The sequence below is a fragment of the Oncorhynchus mykiss genome, chromosome 20 (assembly GCF_057628025.1).
Source record: "Oncorhynchus mykiss isolate SJ-2025 chromosome 20, ASM5762802v1, whole genome shotgun sequence".
Classification (NCBI taxonomy): domain Eukaryota; kingdom Metazoa; phylum Chordata; class Actinopteri; order Salmoniformes; family Salmonidae; genus Oncorhynchus; species Oncorhynchus mykiss.
Window position 1 is genome coordinate 20,422,711 of NC_143041.1, and position 21,765 is coordinate 20,444,475.

At 43.5% G+C, this 21,765-nt stretch overlaps 1 protein-coding gene across 5 annotated transcripts in view; it reads right to left on the minus strand.

Annotated features, from left to right (window-relative positions):
- Positions 1-21,765, minus strand: part of LOC110498751 (ubiquitin carboxyl-terminal hydrolase 22) — a 44,395-nt gene that overhangs the window by 2,005 nt on the left and 20,625 nt on the right. The window contains exons 2-12 of one of the 5 annotated variants that reach the window (XR_016489371.1): positions 19,714-19,846; positions 16,535-16,648; positions 13,199-13,300; positions 10,302-10,468; positions 9,726-9,873; positions 6,515-6,617; positions 5,168-5,326; positions 4,725-4,851; positions 4,483-4,574; positions 2,065-2,124; positions 491-1,134 (exon numbers count right to left, since the gene is read on the minus strand). Coding sequence is in view for 2 of the 5 variants with exons in the window: in XM_036955884.2 (XP_036811779.1) it covers positions 985-1,134; positions 2,065-2,124; positions 4,483-4,574; positions 4,725-4,851; positions 5,168-5,326; positions 6,515-6,620; positions 9,726-9,873; positions 10,302-10,468; positions 13,199-13,300; positions 16,535-16,648; positions 19,714-19,846 (1,358 nt within the window). In the remaining 3 variants the exon portion in view is untranslated. Of the gene's footprint in view, positions 1-490; positions 1,135-2,064; positions 2,125-4,482; positions 4,575-4,724; positions 4,852-5,167; positions 5,327-6,514; positions 6,983-9,725; positions 9,874-10,301; positions 10,469-13,198; positions 13,301-16,534; positions 16,649-19,713; positions 19,847-21,765 lie in introns of all 5 variants that reach the window. The other 4 variants (XR_016489370.1, XR_016489372.1, XM_036955885.2 and 1 more) reach the window with 4 other exon arrangements.

Here is a 21,765-nt window from a genome sequence, read left to right on the forward strand (position 1 = left end):
ACAGACAGATTTTTCAACTAGTCGGCTCAGGGTTTCAAACTGACCTTTGGTTACTGGCCCAACGCTCTTAACCGCTAGGCTACCTGCAGCCCAGTTCTACTAAGCTATATAGAATTGTTTTAAGGTCATACAGAGGATCATTTAGCTATTTTGAATGTTAGGACCCCTTGAAGCACCCCCAAAAAAATATTAAAATATAATTTGATGAAAAACTATTTTTGGCTAACAGATTCACTACATAGACAACAGATCGTTCCCCTAAAAAATTGAAAGGAAGTTTGTGGCTGACCTATATCTGAGAGATAAGAAAGATCAGGACACATTTGTATTATTTTTTTTTATCTAACCCCTTATTTTTGGCACTAAACGTTTAGTGTCCATATATACTTCCATTAATGTTTTCTACTGGTACCAGGAAACCTTTAGACGAGTCTTGTGAGGCCTGTGGGCATCCCAGAGCAAAACAACATTACGTGTTCATGAGTCTCACCTTTCTACAGAGGGGTCATATTAGTGTGTGGCCAGAACTGTTTGGACGCTACAGACAGAAGAAGTTGGCAGATCAGCTGTACCCGACTCCAGACCAGTCCCAAGACGCTTGTGGGGTTCAAAGAGAAAAACGGAGAACACCACCGCGTTCGTTAAGAGTCTCATCTTTCCATAGAGGGGTCAAAATAGTTTGAAACCCATTCAGACGCTACAGACGATTTTGTGAGAAAACCAATTTTCCGCCACGTCTCAAGGTCTGACAAACACCGCTCTAGCTCGGTCACCGCAGATGCAGAAGTGCGACATCGGCGGATACGGTGGATTGAGACGCACCCAATGCGACAACAAAAAAACCCATCTGTAGCTTAACCTGGCAGATTTATGTGGGGATTTTTTATATATTTTTTTACGCTAATTCAATTTCCGCGGGGGAGTGGACGTCGAGCTTAGTGGGTTAGCACCGTAAAGGTCGAGGTTGCAGCGGTCTGAGCTCACCCTTCACTGTCCAACACGTCCTTGTTGCTGGCCTTGGTGATGATGGCATCGTCACACTTGAACCACTGGTCCATGTGCTGCCGGATGAACGTGGTGTAGTGACCGCTCTCCAGAGTACCCTGGTGGTTGACCACCGCAAACAGAGAATACCTGGACGGAGGGTGGAGAGGCGAAGGCATGGAGAGAGAGTGGAGGGAGGGAAGGAGGTGGAGGGAAAGAGAGAAGGGGAGAGGGTGAAGAGAGAGAACGAGGAAGGGAGGCAGAAAATGGGTGAGAATTGTTTAAAATCAAAGCAAGAGAACAGAGCAAATTCACTGTCATTATATATTGTTCTTTACATGCAACATACACTGAGTATACCAAACATTATGGAGTACGTGTTCATGAGTATTTCTGTTGGGGCGGCAGGGTAGCCTAGTGGTTAGAGTGTTGGGCTAGTAACCGGAAGGTTGCAAGTTCAAATCCCCGAGCTGACAAGGTACAAATCTGTCGTTCTGCCCCTGAACAGCCAGTTAACCCACTGTTCCCAGGCCATCATTGAAAATAAGAATTTGTTCTTAACTGCCTTGCCTAGTTAAATAAAGGTAAAATATATATTTTTTTAGGAACACTTCCTAAAATGTACTTCCCTTTTGCCCTCAAAACAGCCTCAGTTCGTCAAGGCAAGGACTCTACAAGGATGCTGGCCCATGTTGACTCCAATGCTTCCCACTGTTGTGTCAAGTTGTCTGGATGTCATTTGGGTGGTGGACCATTCTTGATACACACGGGAAACTGTTGAGCGTGAAAAGAACTGCAACGCTGCTGGGTTTTGACGGAAACCAGTACGCCTGGCACCTACTAACATCCCCCGTTTTAAAAGGCACTTCAAATCTTTTGTCTTGCCCATTCACCCTCTTAATGGCACACATACACAATCCATGTCTCAATTGTCTCAAGACTGATTGAAGTGGATTTAACAAGTGACATCAATAAGGGATCATAGCTTTAGCCTGGAATCACCTGGTTAGTCTATGTCACGGAAAGAGCATGTTTTCGTAATGTTTTGTATACTCAGTGTTAGAGGGAGAGTCCACTTACTTATTGTCGTTGAAAACGTCTACTGACTGCTGGTACTGTCCGTTCATCCTGTTCTCTTTGCTGAAAGACACACGATCAGACAATATGTCAGCAACAATGAATAAAGGCCATCACACTAAGCCATCCTCTAGCATAATACCACACATTTACAATCAATCCTCAGAGCAGGCCTCCTGAGTGGCGCAGCGGTCTGAGGCACCGCATCTCAGTGCTAGAGGAGTCCCCACAGACTCTGGTTCGATCCCGGGCCGTATCACAACCGGCCGTGATCGGGAGACCCATAGGGCGATGCACAATTGGCCCTGCTCCTCAGTCCCAGTTGCTAATATATTAATATATATATATATTAATAGTATTGGATAGAAAACACTCTGACGTTTCTAAAACTGTTTGAATGATGTCTGTGAGTATAACAGAACTCATAGGGCAGGCAAAAACCTGAGAAGAAATCCAAACAGGAAGTGAGAAATCTGAGGTTGGTCGATTTTCAACCCAGCTCCTATTGAATTCACAGTGGGATATGGATGAAGTTGCACCTAGGGCTTCCACTAGATGTCAACCGTCTTTAGAAACTTGAATGAGGCTTCTACTGTGTGGTGGGGCTGAACAAGAGCTGAATGAGCCAGGTGTCTGGCAGAGAGCCAAGGGCTGGTCACGCACAATTCACATGATAGCGACCTGCGTCCCATGGCTTCTCTCCACACAAAGGAATTCTCCAGTTGGAACTTTATTGAAGATGTATGATAACAACACCCTAAAGATTGATTCTATACTTAGTTTGACAAGTTTCTTCGACCTGTAATATAACTTTTTGAAATTTTCGTCCGACGTTCGGATGGACCTGCACGAGCGTTTGGATTTGTGTACTAAACGCGTTAACAAAAGTAGCTACTTGGACATAAATAATGGACATTATCGAACAAATCAAGCATTTAATTGTGGAACTAGGAGTCCTGTGAGTGCATTCTGATGAATATCAAAGGTAAGGAAATATTTATAATGTGATTTTTAAATTTCTGTTGACTCCAACATGGTGGAAAATTGTATTTATTTTCTGAGCGCCGTCTCAGATTATTGCATGGTTTGCTTTTTCCGTAAAGTTTTTTTGAAATCTGACACAGCGGTTGCATTAAGGAGAGGTATATCTATAATTCCATGTGTATAACTTGTACTTTCATCTACATTTATGATGAGTATTTCTGTTGAATTGTTGTGGCTATGCAAAATCACTGGATCTTTTTGGAACTAGTGAACCTAACACGCCAATGTAAACTCAGATTTTATATAAATATGAACTTTATCAAACAAAACATACATGTATTGTGTAACATGAAGTCCTATGACTTCCTATCTGATGAAGATCATCAAAGGTTAGTGATTAATTTTATCTCTATTTGTGCTTTTTGTGACTCCTCTCTTTGGGTGGAAAAATGGCTGGGTTTTTCCGTGAGTTGGTGGTCACCTAACATAATCGTTTGTGGTGCTTTCGCTGTAAAGCCTATTTGAAATCGGACACTGCGGTGGGATTAACAACAAGATTACCTTTAAAACGGTATAAAATACATGTATGTTTGAGGAATTTTAATTATGAGATTTCTGTTGTTTTGAATTTGGCGCCCTACACTTTCACTGGCTGTTGTCATATCATCCCGTTAACGGGATTGCAGCCCTAAGAATTAACTGACTTGCCTAGTTAAATAAAGGTTAAATGAAGGTTAAATGTAAAAATAATAATAAAAAGCACCCCTTTAAAGTTGAGTTAGCTATGAGATTAACACCTCACCCCGTCTGGCACTGTTTCTAAATGAGGCCCCTGACTGACTGCTTCGTCTGACACTAATCCTAGATCACATTCCCACCTCCGCACCAATATGGCGCATCCCTTTCATACGTACACTCGTTCATTCAATTAATGCAGTTCCAATCATCCCTCTCTTTCTCTCTGGAGGAGAGAGATCTGAATCCATTTGAGTTCATTTGAGTCTCCTTCAGCAGCAGGTGCTGTTTTGACATGCTGCACATCAGGGGATATGCATGGGGAACCACGGGTTGATGTGTGTGTGTGTGGAGCGCACACCTGTGTTTGTTTGGCTAATTAAGTTAAAAACACCAATTACACACACACAGCAAATGATCATGGCTGGTCGGACAGCACATACACACACGAATATGCGCACACCTATGCCTCTCGATTGACTCAAGGGGCTTCCTTTTCCCAGGCTCCTTCACTTCACTAGCACTGATCTAAGAAATCAGCAGGTGAAGGCTACATAGCAAAGAAACCATCAGTGGACTGACTTTCACTTCTCTCGGATCAGTGCAGAGGATGAATAATATGAATAAAGGAAGAGTCTCCAGACTATTGAGATGCAGCCCTGGTCTCCGCCACTGTGCAACTGGCTCATTGTTCAGACTGACCTGGAGGCCATGAAGGGAGTCATGTCCAGCTCTAAGGGGAACGAGACGTACGTAATGATCTTCCTCCGTAGCTTCGCAGAGTGTTCAAACCTCTGGGGGGAGGGGGGGGGAGAGAGAAAAAGAACACGACAGAGATAGGTTAGAGATATTACAGTGCGAAGGACGAAATAAGGTTGAGCTCTCACACTTACATTTCTTTTACACAAATACAGACAACAACAAAAAACACCACACGCGCTCACTTTGAGGTGGAAACACGCCACAATGGGGAGCTTCTTCATAGTCAGCTGTTTGGTGGACTCCTGGTAACTATGGCAACCGCTACACTTAATCTTGGCGCCGCTCCCTAAGTGCTCTGGTCGGGTAAACCTGCAGAAGACGGACCAGGGTCAGAACCCACACCGTGTGTGTGTGCCTGCGAGTGTGTGTACGCGCGCATGATAGAAAGATGGACAGCAGAACAGAGAGATACAGAGAAGGTTAAAGCGATGATGTGGAAGGAATTAGTCAGAGGGATGATTACCTGCATAGACAGAAAGTGGGAGTGGTGGCCCCTGAAAGATGAAGAGAGAACGAGAGAAAGAGAGCGATAGAGAAAGGGATGGTGATAAAGGGATGAGCAGAACCCGCGTAGACAATCAGTGAGTGTGGTGGCCCCTGAGAGAGGGGGAGAGGGGTGAGATACCTGCGTAGACAGTCTGTGAGTGTGGTGGCCCCTGAGAGGTGGCTCTCTCCGTTGAGTGTGCTGCCGTCTCCCCCGGGGCTGAGGGGCCAGAAGGGCGTGGACGACCCCGGCAGGTCCAGACTGATGTCCCAGAACGGGTCTATCGTTGTGGAAACACCACTACAGGACGAGAGGGGAGGGGGTGTGTTAGGGAATGGCTTTTGGGCTTTGACTGACCCAAAGCCTATGAATCCATCTTATAACCTATACATTTGAGTCATTTAACAGATGCTCTTATCCAGAGCGACTTACAGTAGCAATTAGGGTTAAGGGATTTTTCACCTAGTTGGCTCAGGGCTTCGAACCAGCAACCTTTCAGTAACTGGCCCCACGCTCTTAACCGCTAGAATACCTAAGTAGCCAGTTACAACACTTGAACAATGTTAGTTTGCATGCGAGTGTGAGTGTATATATAGACGACTTCAAATGGGGTAGAAGTCGGAGTTGTTGTGATTCGGGATGGCTCCCAACTATGACAAGAAACTGTGCCGTGGGGAATCGTAAGTGACTCGTTTCAGCTAGCTTCATCTTGTTCTTGATAGATCTTGTTTTGAGGTATTTCGACTGATTTCATGTCAATCCTAATATGGCTCAAGTTTGCGAGATTGCTAACCAACCAACAAACATCTGTAATTATGAATTTGAGAGAAAACAAGTGCTCATTGTGCAAATTAACTTATGTTTTCATTAAACATTGGAGATGAAAAATTGTTTACGTGTAGTCAACAATCTAAGCCAACCCCGTCTGTTTTGCCCCATAGTTGCGCCCACGTTGGTTTTGTTGCTAAACAACAAACCGGTCTATACACATTTACAAAATGTTGCACAAATGCTTCTCAATTAGTGTTGTAAACTCAACACGAAATGACTGAATCTTTGTGAATGAGTAAATATTGTGCAATACTCTATGTGTCCACCAGATGTAGGTAGAACACTATGTCAGAGTCTACACTGCCCAGTAGGTGCCTGGCTGCTAAAGCAGTGGGAGTGGAGCAACGGGTGTGTTAATAAAAAAATATTAAAAAAAATACAATAAAAATCAGCCCCACTCTCCTTGACTCACTGCAGAGAAGGGGTCTGACCAGGGCTGAGAGTGAGTGATTTAAAATCATTTTTATTTTTTAAATTATTTTTTACAAGTGCTGGTTTGAAACGTGATCAACATGATGCATCAACAGTACACACGCCCACACAAACAAACAGTAAGGGTGAAGCACAAAGATGTAGAGGAAATAACTTTCACACTGTTGACAAGCGCGCACACACACACACACACACACACACACACAGAAAGATGGAGGAGCATACTGGCAGACTTGACAGGTGACGTCAGACTGCAGACCCCCAGTGAAGATTTGGTCGATGATGCAGTTGCAGTTATTGGGGTTGTTGGCCTTCTTCCCGTTATCATCTCCTTGGTGAACATCGAGAGTACAGGGACAAAACACACACACGCGATTGAGAATTAATGCTTGTCAACTGCTGCAGAACTCCACCCCCCCCCCTCCACCACAGTATCAGAGAAAGACAAAATCGAGAGAGAGAGAGAGAGAGTGAGAGAATGAGGGATGTTGAAGGAGGACACAGGGCTAAGCAAACAATCAGCACTTATGTAAAGAGGCTCTTTGTCCGTGTCAATTAGCAGCCCCTCATCTCAGCTCATCCAGTCAGATAGCAGACCAGCCATTTTCTTCACTCTCCTCCTCTCTAGTTCATTCTCCCCCAATCGCTGCTCCCTTCCTTTCCCGTATTCCTGCTTTTCCTCCCACCATTTGACTGTAGCAGAAGTAGAGAGCGTGGGCGCCATTTGAGTAGAGCAGTCTGCTTTCTACAATCTGATTGTCTATACAAGTTAGTATGTGTACATGCACAGTGCCTTCGGAAAGTATTCAGACCCCCATTTTTCCCGATAGAACCTAATTCTAAAATGTGTTTAAAAAATCTCAGCAATCGACACACAATACCCCATACTGACAAAGCGAAAACAGGTTTTTTAGAAATTTTACAAGATGTATTAAATAAAGAAATACCTTATTTACATAAGTATTCAGACCCTTTGCTATGAGACTCGAAATTGAGTCCTGGCGCATCCTGTTTCCATTGATCATCCTTGAGAAGTTTCTACCACTTGGGAGTCCCCCTGTGGTAAATTAAATTGATTGGACATGATCTGGAAAGGCACACTGTCTATAAAAAGTCCCACAGCTGACAGTGCTTGTCACAGCAAAATCCAAGCCATGAGGTCGAAGGAATTGTCCGTAGAGCCCCGAGACAGGATTATGTCGAGGCACAGATCTGGGGAAGGGTACCCCAAAAAATTCTGCAGCATTGAAGGTCCCCAAGAACACAGTGCCCTTCAACATTCTTAAATGGAAGTTTGGAACCACAAAGAGCTGGCCACCCAGCCAAACTGAACAATCGGGGGAGAAGGGCCTTGGTCAGGGAGGTGACCAAGAACCCGATGGTTACTCTGACAGAGTTCTTCTGTGGAGATGGGAGAACCTTTCAGAAGGACAACCATCTCTGCAGCACTCCACCAAATCAGGACTTTATGGTAGAGTGGCCAGACGGAAGCCACTCTTCAGTAAAAGGCACATGACAGCACACTTGGAGTTTGAAATCAAGATTGAATGCCAAGCGTCTCATCTGGAGGAAACTTGACAACATCCCTACGGAGAAGCATGGTGGTGGCAGCATCATGCTGTGGGGATGATCTTCAGCGGCAGGGACTGTGATACTAGTCAGGTTTGAGCAAAAGATGAACGGAGAAAAGTACAGAGATCCTTGATGAAAACCTGGTCCAGAGTGTTCAGGACTTCAGACTGGGGCTTAGGTTGACCAACAACCAAGACAACGACCCTAAGCAGACAACACAGGAGTGACTTCAGGACACGTCTCTGAATGTCCTTGTGTGGCCCAGCCAGAACCTGGACTTGAACCTGATCTAACATCTCTGGAGAGACCTGAAAATAGCTGTGCAGCAACGCTCTCCATCCAACCTGACAGAGCTTGAGAGGATATGCAGAGAAGAATCGGAGAAACTCCCCAAATAGAGGTGTGCCAAGGCTATAGCGTCATACCCAAGAAGACTTGAGGCTGTAGTCGCTACCAAAGGTGCTTCAACAAAGTACTGAGTAGCGGGTCTGAATACTTATGTAAACATGATATTTCAGTGTTTTGTTTTATTATAAATTAGCAACATTTCTAAAATCCTGTGTGTAGATTGATGAGGGAAAAAAATGATTTAAATACATTTTAAAATAACGCTTAAACCTCTTTGGGCTAGGGGGCAGTATTTTGACGTTCGGATGAAAAGCGTGCCCAAAGTAAACTGCCTGTTACTCAGGCCCAGAAGATAGGATATGCATATAATTCGTAGATTTGGATAGAAAAAAAAACTATAAAAGGTTTCTAAAACTGTTAAAATTATGTCTGAGTATAACAGAACTGATATGGCAGGCGAAACCCCGAAGACAAACCATCCAAAAAATAAACATTTTCAGCCTACCACTGTTTCCAATGGCTGTCATGTTTATTATGAGGCGAAATCCTCCAAGATTGCAGTTCCTAGGGCTTCCACTAGATGTCAACAGTCTTTAGAAAGAGTTTCAGGCTTGTTTTTGGAAAAATGAGCTAGAATTTGTAGTTTTTCTAAGTGGCTCCCATTTTGCCTGTCTTGTTTTCATGCGCATGGTTGAGAGCGCGTTCTTTGTTGTTTAACTCCGGTAAAGACATTGATTCTCCGTCTTAAATTTTATCGTTTATTTACATATTAGGGTACCTGAGGTTTGATTATAAACGTTGTTTGACTTGTTTGGAGAAGTTTATTGGTAACATTTGGGATTCATTTTGTATGCATTTTGAAGGAGGGAAACCGGTGGATTTATAGAATGAAACGCGCCAGCTAAACTGAGTTTGTGGGGTTATAAAGAAGGACTGTAACGAACAAAATGACCATTTATGATGTAGCTGGGAACTTTTGGAGTGCCAACAGAAGAAGATCTTCCAAGGTAAGGTATTTATTATATCGCTATTTCTGACTTTCGTGGCACACCTGCCTGGTTGAAAAATGTTTTCATGCTTTTGTATGCGGGGCGCTGTCCTCAGATAATCGCATGGTGTGCTTTCAGCGTAAAGCCTTTTTGAAATCTGACAGAGCGGCTAGATTAACAAGAAGTTAAGCTTTATTTTGATGTATGACACTTGTATTTTGAGGAATGTTAAATATTTCTATTTCTGTAATTTGAATTTCGACTCTCTACAATTTCACCGGATGTTTGTCGAGGTGGGTCGCTAGCAGAACGCCTGCGCCAGAAAGGTTAAACGTAACAATGTGGAATAAGTCAAGGGGTCTGAATACTTTCCGAAGGCACTGTATGTGGGTGTAAGGCTGTGTAATATATTCGTGTTTGCCCCTGTATATATAAAAAGGTAGGTCTTAAAAAAGGTAGGTGTGTGTGTGTGTGTGTGTGTGTTCCTGCGCGATTCTATGCGATCGCCCCTGTACTATGATGCAAACCTTTGCAGTGGCGGTGCAACACGTCCAGGGCAGCGATGAGGAACTCGTGGGCATCCTGCTGCTCGTAGCCTGCTAGGTGGCGCGCGTGAGTCCACACCAGGTGCAGCAGTCGGAAGGGAATGTGGGGCGAACGGTGGCCCGAGTAGAACTGACAGAGAGAGAGAGAGGGAGGGATGAGAAAAAGGAGGAGGAAGAAAGAACAGAAACATTAAATGTGAGGGGAGAAGGAGAGGGGGAATGGAGAGAGAGAGCGAGACAGTGAGGCGAGGGAAAATAAAAAGAGGTATAAGAGAGAATAAGGGTTGGAGAAGGGTCGGGATGAAACAGGAACTTAAAACCATGCAAATCCCACTACGTACTGACAACAACTTCGCTAGCTAGGTACTTCCACTACAATGGTTTTTGAGGGAGAGAGGTGGGGGAGAGAAAAATAAAAGGAGAAGATAGTTTTGGGTTGAGAGAGATTTAGAACAAGAGCGTTATAGACAGCAGTAGAGGTGGGCTGGGAAAGAAAGCGAGAGGAGGATGGAGGAGGTGTGCGAGCCTGAAAGAGAAAGATATTTTTAACCGCCTTACCTCCTGAAAGAGCTGGGACATCTCACACACCAGACAGGAGTTGGACTGCATCTCACACTTGTGTCTGTCGGACAGGAAGAAGTCCCGCAGCAGGGGCGTATGGGTGAGGGCCTGGACGATGCAGTTCATAAAACACGTGTTGCCCAGGTTGATCAGACCTCGAAGACCTGAGGGAGAGAGGGGAGGGTTAGAGGTCAAGCGAGAGAGAGAGAGAAGCAGGACACAAAGGAAGATGGAGAGAGAAAGGAACAGACAGGTAAATGGGGGGGGGGGGAGAGAGATGCAGAAAGATACATAATATCAATTCCAGCGCCAAAACCACTACAGTAAATGAGAACCAGTGGAGATATGGCTGTAACAGATGGCCACAGTGGTCCGGAGTGAACACAGCAGCTTCACACTGGCAGGAGGACAACAGGGTAAGACCCACTGAGCTGGGATACCCTGACAGGTAGGGTTGCATGCAAAGCTACCGGTAATTTACTGGCATTTTCAGTCATTTGGGTAAATAACAGGTCATCTACGGCAATCTATGGTAACTTTGTTAATTTATACTTGAATAATAGTCCACCGTGCCCAAGAAAGCCAAGTTAACCTGCCTAAAGGACTATCGCCCCGTAGCCCTCACATCTATAGCCATGAAAAGCTTTGAAAGACTGGTCATGGCTCACATCAACCTCATGACACAATCTCCATTGCACTCTACACTGCCCACCTGGACAAAAGCAATACCCAAGGTAAGAATGCTGTTCATTGACTACAGCTTATCAGTCAACGCCATAGTCCACTCCAAGCTCAGGACAGTGACTGAACACCTCCCTCTGCAACTGGATTCTGGACGTCCTGACCGGCCTCCCCCAGGCGGTGAGGGTAGGCAACAACACATCCGCCATGCAGACCATCAACATGGGAGCCCCTCAGGGGTGTGTGCTCAGTCTCCTCCTGTACACCCTGTTCACACGCGACTGCATGTAAGACACCAACACCATCAAGTTTGCTGACGACACAAAGGTGGTAGAACTAATCACACCCACACGACAATGATGCAGCCTATAGGGATGTTGTTAGAGACCTGGCAGTGTGGTGCCAGGACAACAACAACCTCACCCTCAACATCAGCAAGACAAAAGGAGCTGATTGTGGACTACAGGAAACAAAGGGGTGAGAATGTGCAAAGCTGTCATCAAGATAAAGGGTGGTATATATATATATATATATATATATATATATATATATATATATATATATATATATATATATATGGATTTGTTTTACACTTTTTTGGTTACTACATGATTCCATATGTGTTATGTCATAGTTTTGATGTCTTATATAGTTTTGTTTACAATTATAAATAGTAAACAAAGAAAAACCCTGGAATGAGTGTGTGTTTATAAACTTTGGACTGGTACTGTAGCTACCTCAATCACCTGCTACCCCTGCACATAGACTTGGTACTGGTACTCCCTGTATATAGCCATGTTATTTTTGACTCGTTATTGTTATTCTTTATTCACTGTGCGTTTATTCCTCGTGTCTCGACGTTATTGAATGTTTTATCTTTAACTCTGTGTTGTTGGAAAGGACCTGTAAGTAAGCATGTCACTAATAGCCTACACCTGCTGTTTACAAAGCATGTGACAAATACACATTTTGATGTGAATAACTTTTTATAAAATGAATCATATATACAGAATAGATGTGTTATATGTCTGTCCATATTGTCCATGAGTTTGTAGTAGATAAACCACATGGTTGAAGAGAAAAATAGCCTAATTAATGAAAGAGAAGCATCTAATCAACAATGGCATTATTTTCAATTATCTCTTCCAAACGAAAACAAAGACATAATGACACACACTACCGTTCAAAAGTTTGGGGTCAGTTGGAAATGTCCTCGGTTTTGAAAGAAAACACCTATGTAGATATCCTTTAAAAATCAGCCGTTTCCAGCTACAATAGCAATTTACAACATTAACAATGTCTACACTGCATTTCTGATCAATTTGATGTTATTTTAAACGGGCAATTTTTTTTTGCTTTTCTTTCAAAAACAAGGACATTTCTAAGTGACGTTTGTGTATTTAAAAACATGTTGCCCCTGACCAGCTGCTCACCTTAGTACCCCTACAGGGCACCATTACACACAGTACAGGGCATCTTGACAAAAAGACAAATTGAGATTTGCAAGCGCGCGAGAGAGCGTGAACGTTTAGCACCTAACAGAAGCATACTGCGATGCTGTTTAACACCACTCATCTCCAACTCTGTCTGAGCTGCTCCATAGCTGTGTGGAGGAGTGAGAATTAAAGAGGGATGAGTGAGAGTAGAGGAATGTCTTATTTCTCCACTGGACAGCACTTTCTAAATCCTTGATCAATAACATACTACCTCTCTCTCACACACACACACACACACACACACACACTTTCCCAGATAAACACATTTTTCAGACACAGCCAACAGAAGTCTCTGCAATGAGATTAAGGAGAGACTGGGGGTTCTATCCGCCCACAGACATCACACAGTCTGTACTGCAGATGCTGTCATCACACTGAACCTCATAGGAAATGAACTACGCCCATATAGAGAGAAGCAGACTAGAGCTGTTTGCCCTAGTCCTCTCAACTAACCCTTCTGTGTTGACAGGTCTGAATGGACCAATATGGCGGGTTCAATACGACAATGGCTCCACCAAGCCTTATAATTTCCATCTGCCATATTGCTTATCCCATTATTGGGATTCTTCAGATTTGGAAATACAGAAAGGGGAGAGGGTATGGGCTAGGCAGGGGTAAGAAGCTAGGATAAGGGACCAGGGAGTTTGTTTTCAGACGAGGCACAAGACAACTCTTGCTGTAGCCAGACAGTGCAGCACTGGGAGGAGGAGCCCTTACCGATGGTGCAGTTTGTCGTCATTTTCCGACGCTTTGGATTGTGCCGCAGCAGCTCCAGCTCTCGTTTGGTGGGCTCCCACGTCGAATACTTCTCCCCTACACCTGACACACACACACACAAACAACAGGAAAGAAATCAGTAAAAAAACAAGTGCAAGGCAGAGAGCTAGAGAGAGGATGTGAGAACTTAGATTTAACTAGATGGGTTGCTTTACCTTAAACCTGAAGGGAGGGGAACAGGAAATAGGGAAACCTACAAGGCCAATGCAGTGGAATCTCTAGAGAATATGCATTTTACATATACCAGAGGTGCAGATTTTGGTCCCAAATATTGCAATTCTACTTGCGATCGGCAAGTTCTGCCACACCGACCAAACCATTTCTGTACGAACCTTGCTTTGTACACTGGGCATTGTCATGCTGAAACAGGAAAGGGCCTTCCCCAAACTGTTGCCACAAAGTTGTAAGCAGATAATTGTCTACAATGTCATTGAATGCTGTAGCGTTAAGATTTCCCTTCACTGGAACTAAGGGGCAAGTAACATTCTCCTGGCATCTGCCAAACCCACTCCAGCCAACGCTTGGCATTGCGCATGGTGATCTTAGGTTTGTGTGCGGCTGCTCGGCCACGGAAGACCATTTCATGAAGCTTCCGACGAACAGTTATTGTGCCGACATTGCTTCCAGAGGCAGTTTGGAACTCGTAGTGAGTGTTGAGGACCAACGATTTATTTTTATACGTTAAGCGCTTCAGCGGTCCCGTTCTGTGAGCTAGTATGGCCTACCACTTCGTGGCTGAGCCATTGTAGCTCCTAGACGTTTCCACTTCACAATAACAGCACTTGAAGTCATTGTGGCAAACCTCTTCTAGGTTAGGAGCATTTGTCACAAATTAAGTGGTAAACTGCCACCAAATCACCCAAGAATGAGAGTTCTTTCGAACAGGACAGTACCTGTTTGTTTGTTTCTCCGTCCTGGTTCACCCAGGCCGTAGGCGAGGTCAAGGATAGCAGGGTTCGGTACACGAATCGGGTTCTCGGTAGGTCCAGGTCCAAACGCCAACAGGTAAATCCAAAACAATCCAGCTCATACACGGTAAATCCAGCCAATCTCTATTGTCTCTATCTCTATTGTTCATAGATCCTTCCAGCACTCTCTCTCTTCCTGGTTTTTCTTGACCCGTTATCTGTGGGTCGGCTCCACCTTCTGAGGGTTCCCCTTGCTTCTGGGACTTGTAGTTTTGGCGGTCGGCCATTTTGTGGTCTGTAGTTCTGACAGGGGTGGCCATTTTAGTGATCGGGCAGAGCCCGTTTATTAGTTCTGCTCTCACATATCTGCCATTTATCACTTGACCCCCTTCTTTGCTAGATCATAAACAGCTCAATGCTTGTATCACAGCGAAGAGCTGCTGGCAAATGCACGAAAGTGCTGTTTGAATGAATGCTTACGAGCCTGCTGCTGCCTACCACCACTCAGTCAGACTGCTCTATCAAATCATAGACTTAATTATAACATAATAACACACGGAAATACGAGCCTTTGGTCATTAATATGGTCAAATCCGGAAACTATAAAAAAAAAAAAATAATGTTTATTCTTTCAGTGAAATATGGAACCGTTCCGTATTTTAGCTAACGGGTGGCATCCACAAGTCTAAATATTGCTGTTACATTGCACAACCTTCAATGTTATGTCATAATTATGTACAAAACTGGCAAATGAATTACGGTCTTTGTTAGGAATAAATGGTCTTCACACAGCGAGCCAGGCGGCCCAAACTGCTTGCACGGAACGCAAGTGACAAAATAAATTAAACTAGGGAAATTGTATGTTAGCAGGCAATATTAATTAAATATGCAGGTTTAAAAATATATACTTGTGTATTGATTTTAAAGAAAGGCATTGGTGTTTATGGTTAGGTACACATCGGTGCAACAACAGTGATTTTTCGTGAATGCGCTTATTTTTCCACTATAATTTGCAAATAAATTCATAAAAAATCCTACGTGATTTTCTGGATTTTTTTTCTAATTTTGTCTGTCATAGTTGAAGTGTACCTATAATGAAAATTACAGGCCTCTCTCATCTTTTTAAGTGGGAGAACTTGCACAATTGGTGGCTGACTAAATACTTTTTTGCCCCACTGTATATATCCGTCTTTCCTGAGCTTTACTGGCTTAGGAAACTGAGGGCCCAGAATATCTTATACAATGTTGCAACTTTGCTAGCATGAGCTTCAGGCCAGACCCAAGTTAATAGTTGAACCAATGTTTCAAGTTAGTTGCAGACAGGCCATGCACAGCCAATGTGATTTACTGGATATACATTATTTTATGGATATTTTCTACCTGCAGGCTGCAATGTTTTTATTTGTTGTCTTTATAGTTTTTTTTTTTTACATAATTGGCAATGACAATAGTAGTTACAAACCTAAAAGCTATCACTTTCATTAATAAAATTTTAATTAGCCACATGACAATAACAAAGACATTATTAGAAATTAAATTAAACTGTTGCACAAAAAAAATTGCACATGAAAACCATAACTGGCACGCAGATCAGGTAAAAGTGGTAAGATAAATTGAAATTCCACATCAGAAAAAGGTTGCCGCCTCCTCGTGTAGCCAATTATCAGCAGTAGGAGAGGTATGGGGATGGTCGGGTCAATTTTTCTTCTTCTAGTTGTCCCTCTTGTTTGTGTCTTATTTCAAACAGTACGCTTAAAGCATCAGACATGTTCGATGCATATAGGGTGTGTCTATATGGAAAAATACACATTTAAAAAAAGCTGAGACACTTCACACCACTTAGAGAAAAAGGGATTTTCGTAGCAGGTTAGGGGTGCATTTTCACTAACCCTTTTCCTAACCTTAACGTCTATCTCCTAACCTGCTATCGAAGTGGTGTGAAAAGAGTGTTTCCCAGATTTAGCTAGCAAGCGATTAGCATTAGGGGCAAATTTGTAGCTTGCTAAAACCAACTTACTAGCAAATTACACAAAAGAATAGTATACGACAGAAAACATGTGGATTTATATTAAGACGCAAAATGGAATAGCTCTTTTTTTTTGAAAAACCTGTTGACTGCATGCTGTTGTTTGGTCAATGCATGCATTGCAGAGTGAATATTGAGCATGAGAAACTGTCTGCTTGAGTAACAGGGGGCAGGGCTTGGTGAATGGGATTGGGAACAGGCCAAAAGAGAGAGCGAGAGAGAGAACGCTAAACTCGAGCAATAAATCAAAAGTTTAGAAAACAAAAGCTGTGGTTATAACCGAGGTGTCACTGTATAAGTCAGAGGGCAATACTGGGGGATTGAATAGGGTAAAGAACTTACCTTGCAATTTCCACGCTTTCCTTTGTTCCTCTTTGGCAATCTGTTCCATTTCTTTGTCGTATATGTAGTCTTGGCACACAAAGCAATATATACCTCCATACAATAGATCTATAGCTGGAAGAAAAACAGAGACAGAAAGAGAATGAAGTGACAAATGATAAATGGGGAGGAAAAGGAGGTATGAAACAGCTCAAGGCTACATTGGAACATTCTGTTCATTTGTAGCTCTGGGGTGCATCCTTAATGGCACCCTACTCCCTATTTAGTGCACTACTTCTGACCAGGGCCCAGTGCACTACAGAGGGAAAAGGGTGCCAATTTGGGTCGTAAATCCAAGATCAGTCCCGGAGAAAGGAGTAGGCAGCTAGCTAGCTCTCTATCTCTGCAAGGCCAGCTAACGCGCTGACATCTTGACTTTCTGATAACATCCTTTGGCGTAGGAAAAGATCCGGGGCGAGCGGGAGGGATTATAGTCAATGTGACGATGTGAACACATCCCCGCTTGATAATGTTTGGATAAATGTCTATTTATGAATGTAGTGTAAAGGGCCCGTTTTCTAATACTAGTTGTCAGCCATCGTTGACATCTTTTACACCACTTCAATCTGAAAAATCAGACTTTTCACCGTCAACTCGTCAGCTACCACGCATGCAGGTACCCACAGACAGAGGGATAGAAAGAGGATAGAGCCAGGTAAAAGCTGCACCTCTCCCTATCCCTCTCTCTCTCCCCCTCTCATATCCTCCTCACCTTCTCAGCAGCCGCAGCTCCAATACCTGTTTGCAGTTCCCATGACAACCTGCCTATGCAATTGGCTGCTTGAGGCAGACAAAACAATCATTAGGTGTATGTGGAGAAAGCACGGGGCATGCAGGTTGTGTGTATGTCTAAATTATCGCCCGAATGATTAATTACGGTATTAAAATGTGGATAGATACGGTGTTGACTGGTGTCCCAGCTGTGACCGAATGTATTGAAATGTCAGACTGGGCCCTGCAGGTGTTGGGGAGTACCAAACTGCAGCTAATAGCAAAGAGTGGAACATCAAGTCTTCCTGTGGATTCAATTCACACACCAAACCAAATACAACCAGTTTTACAGCTGTAATATGTTGTGGATATTGGACATAAGTGTATAATGCTGTCATTGCAGTGAAAATATAACTTTCCTGCAGATGCCACATCCACGAGGGAGGCAATTCACCTAAAAATCGGGCACAAAAATAGGATGGAGAGACTGAAAAAGTAAAACCCTAGCCTTAGGACTCAGATTGAATAACAGCCACACTGTTAATGGCACAATAAGAGCTGGAGAGAGAGAGAGAGAGAGAGAGAGTGAGAACAAAGTTGCGTAACAAGGTGAGACTTGCTGAGAGAAGACAAAATGAAAATAAACCCACAGACCTTCATGTAACCATGGGAACCGAGAAAAAGGAGGGAGAGAAAGAGAAATAACCCGATACAGGGAGAAACATAACACGAAGAGCCAAAATAGAGGAAGAACAGACCAAACATCTGAAAGGAAGAAAGAACTCCAAAAAAATTACTGGAAAATGAAGGAACTGGTTTATCTGAATTCTGTTGGGTTTTATTAAGACATGTTAATTACTCTGTGCACTCATCTAGTGAGATCGGTCATTCTTTTCTTCTCCTCCTGCTGTAGCGTAAATCTATCTATGCCCTATAGGCTAATAGACCCGGGCTGCAATGCACTGAGCTGCTCAGGCACATTTGTGCAACAGAGAATCAGCAACCCCACTGGTGCCTAGTGCCTATGTGGCCAACTACACAGGCGACATTCAATAGCCCCTGGGGCATCAGTCCTGGCGTGTTGCATTGTGTTGCAATTATGTTGCGTTAGGTTGCATAACAGGTTGGTGATTTATGTCGCCATCAGCTCCATCCCTGATGTGGTACAGCGACGATAACCCAACAAGGTTTGATGACACGTTCATCTTGACATTGGCTCATTTGGGGTTCTGCCACCATAAAACCCCTAGAGCTGAACAAAAGGACATACATTTTTATTTACTGGGTGCTTATTACCCTCAACAGTATAATTAGCTACTTAGCGGCCTTTGTTTGGGCCCCGTGTGTGAATGGGGGCGGAGGAGGGGCAGCCGAGGCCTGCCTAGTTCAGCGAAGGGGGTAATTATGAGTCTTTAATGTTTCAGGACCTGGCAGGGGGCGGAGTGTTGTGGTGGTGCTGTACAGGTCTGACGTGTCAAATATGAAGTAAGACAGAGGAGCAGAGCACATGTTCTATGTTAGAGGTGTGCCGAGTAGTCGGACTAAACAAGTATCGCAACGGATATGGACAATTTTGAGGATACGATTATGATCCAAGAAATTTTTGTAATTATCCGTGCTCATTTAAAAAAAAAAATATTATTTTTTTAAAATCGGGTGCTAGCACACTTCTTTCTCATGTCAGGCAGTCATGTGTGAGGTTCTACGTGGTCCAAATAACTCAACTGGCTGTCTGTAAAGAGAAGGGCGGGCTGTACGTTGATCCTGCTGCTCTGATTGGATAAAGTGAAACTGTATTTCTCCGTACACTCGTGTCATAATTTCACCCAATCACTTTTCCTTGCATGTTTTTCGGTTGAGATTGCTGCTGCCTGCTACCATGATAAATTACACGACGAGGATGTTTGCTATGAAGCTATCAACGTGAATAATATTTTACAAGCGGGGCAAGGGTAAGGGGGAAAAAAAGACGAATCTGCATTCTAACTGGTCGACAGCAAACTTGGCTTCCCGCTGCAAGTTCAGACACCCCTCTGTGCGCTGCTTATAATCTGCTGATTTTTTTGCAGTGAGAACGTGCAGGGAGGTATCTTGCCAATATCTACTTAGGCATATCAATTTTTTTTTTTTAAAAACACTTCAGTTTTGTACAATCAGGAGTATCATCCGATCCGACTATCAACTGTTGATTTGAGTATAGGATGACCAGTACGGCCATGTCGGCACAACACTATTCCTATGGTTTCCCCTCTGTGAGGGCAGTGTAGAGCTGGTGTGGACTCAAGCTGTGGTCCATAGGATAGGAGGAGAGCTATACTACAGCACCACCCAACCTGATAGGACAATGAGCAGTTTGCTGTGATGTTCTCAAGCGTTTGTTGCACTCGTGTGTGTGTGTGTGTGTGTGTGTGTGTGCGCGCCTGTCTTACCTAGATTGTGTCGTTTGTTTTTGGCGTGCTCGTGGATGTGTTTCTTGGTGAAGCAGCCGAAGAAGACGCAGTAGAGGCAGGAGTGGAGCCGGTTCAGGTGGGCACCGCACATGTGACAGACACACGACTTGGCCTGCGGGGGACGAGAGGGCCACAGGTTGAGGATCACTGATAGAAACCAAAAGTGTCATCATCACCATCATAAACTCACAAAGACTCAGGTCGGTCAATCAGACCGGATTTATCCAGTTTATAGTGATAGTCGGCAGCCGTGTTAGAGCCTAATGGAGCGAAAGTCTGCCGTGAAAAGAGGAGCAAATTTACATTGTTGTACTTTACTTTCTTTTCACAAAAGACAAAAAACAGGCTGAAGAGAACACCTAACATCTCTGGGACACATGATAAAACACCACATCCATTTTGTCATGGAGAGAGAAAGCCAGCGTGTCATTTTCAGCTGGCGTGTGGGTGTTTGCTTATAATGTCCTTGCCTCATCTCCGCACTTTTGGCAAGGTGAAAAAGATTGCTAGCTTCCACACCTGCCAAACCCCTCCCCTGACATCATCAGCCTGGAGATCACAAGTCTGCGACACACAATGTATTCTCAATAAAGAGAACCCATTTGGCATCGTATCAATAACACAGGTAAGCCTACAACCAGATCTTGAAATAGACCTCGATTTGTGGTTCCCTTTTCTTTAGGCTGCCTTTAGGGTAGCCTTCCTGTTACAGTTTCTTTGATGTAACATTTTGCACCGAGCCCATTTCGGCGTGGCAAGCTGTCCTGCCACGGTGTCCCCCGGTGACATGCCACCTGAGTGAGCTGAGAGATTATATGTGACACATGTTCACACCATGACCGTTGCCTCAGCCAAAATCAGTTGGTGAAGTGGAAGCACAAATCACACACAGAAACGGAGAGGAGAGAGAGTGCACGCATGAGAATGAAAACACAGACAAGACAAAAACTCCATAAAACCCTGGGGCCATACTTGCGAATATTGGAAAAAGTTAAAGCATCAGCCAATGAAAATCATTGACGTAGTAGTACGTGATCAAAGGCACCAGCAGGCTACATGTTAGCCTTTCCCATTACATAACCTGGCCTATTTAGCCCCATGCCATCCTCACCAGGAGGCCGTGATTATATCCGGTTCTAATTCCGTATCAGCCAATTAAAATTGTCAACGTAGTTGGACACGATAGAACACTTCTCCATGACAACCTCCTTAACAGCAACCAAACGGCCTGCTAATCAAAGTTAGCTAAAAAAAAAAAACGCAAAAAAACGCAATAGGTGTGTCCAAAACTTTGACTGGTGCTGTAGATTCAATGGTTGTAAAGACGGGGAAAGGGCTGTCCATAATAAAAAGAGATGCTCTGCTTTTTTGACACCACATTCCAAAAACCAAATCCCGAAGGCTCTAGTTTTGTCTTATCTTGATTATTGTCCAGTCGTGTGGTCGAGTGCTGCAAGGAAAGACCTCGTTAAGCTGCAGCTGAACAACAGAGGCTTGCTCTTTATTGTAATCAGAGGGATGATATAAATACTGTGGCATGCCAGTCTCTCTCGGATAAGAGTTGAGGAAAGACTGACTGCATCACATTTTTTAAAATATTTTTTTACAAATGACATTAATGTGTTGAAAATCCCAAACTGTTTGCATAGTCAATTTACACAGCTGACACACATTTACCCCGCCAGACATGCCACCAGGGGTCTTTTCAAAGTCCCGAAATCCAGAACAAATTCAAGCATACAGTATTATAGAGACATTATTGCATGGAACTCCGTTCTAGAAGTCGACCGATTATGATTTTTCAACGCCGATACATCGGCCGATTTTTTTAAAATGTATTTGTAATAATGACAATTACAACAATACTGAATGAACACTTATTTGAACTTAATATAATACATCAATAAAATCAATTTAGCCTCAAATAAATAATGAAACATGTTCAATTTGGTTTAAATAATGCAAAAACAAAGTGTTGGAGAAGAAAGTAAAAGTGCAACATGTGCCATGTAAGAAAGCTAACGTTTAAGT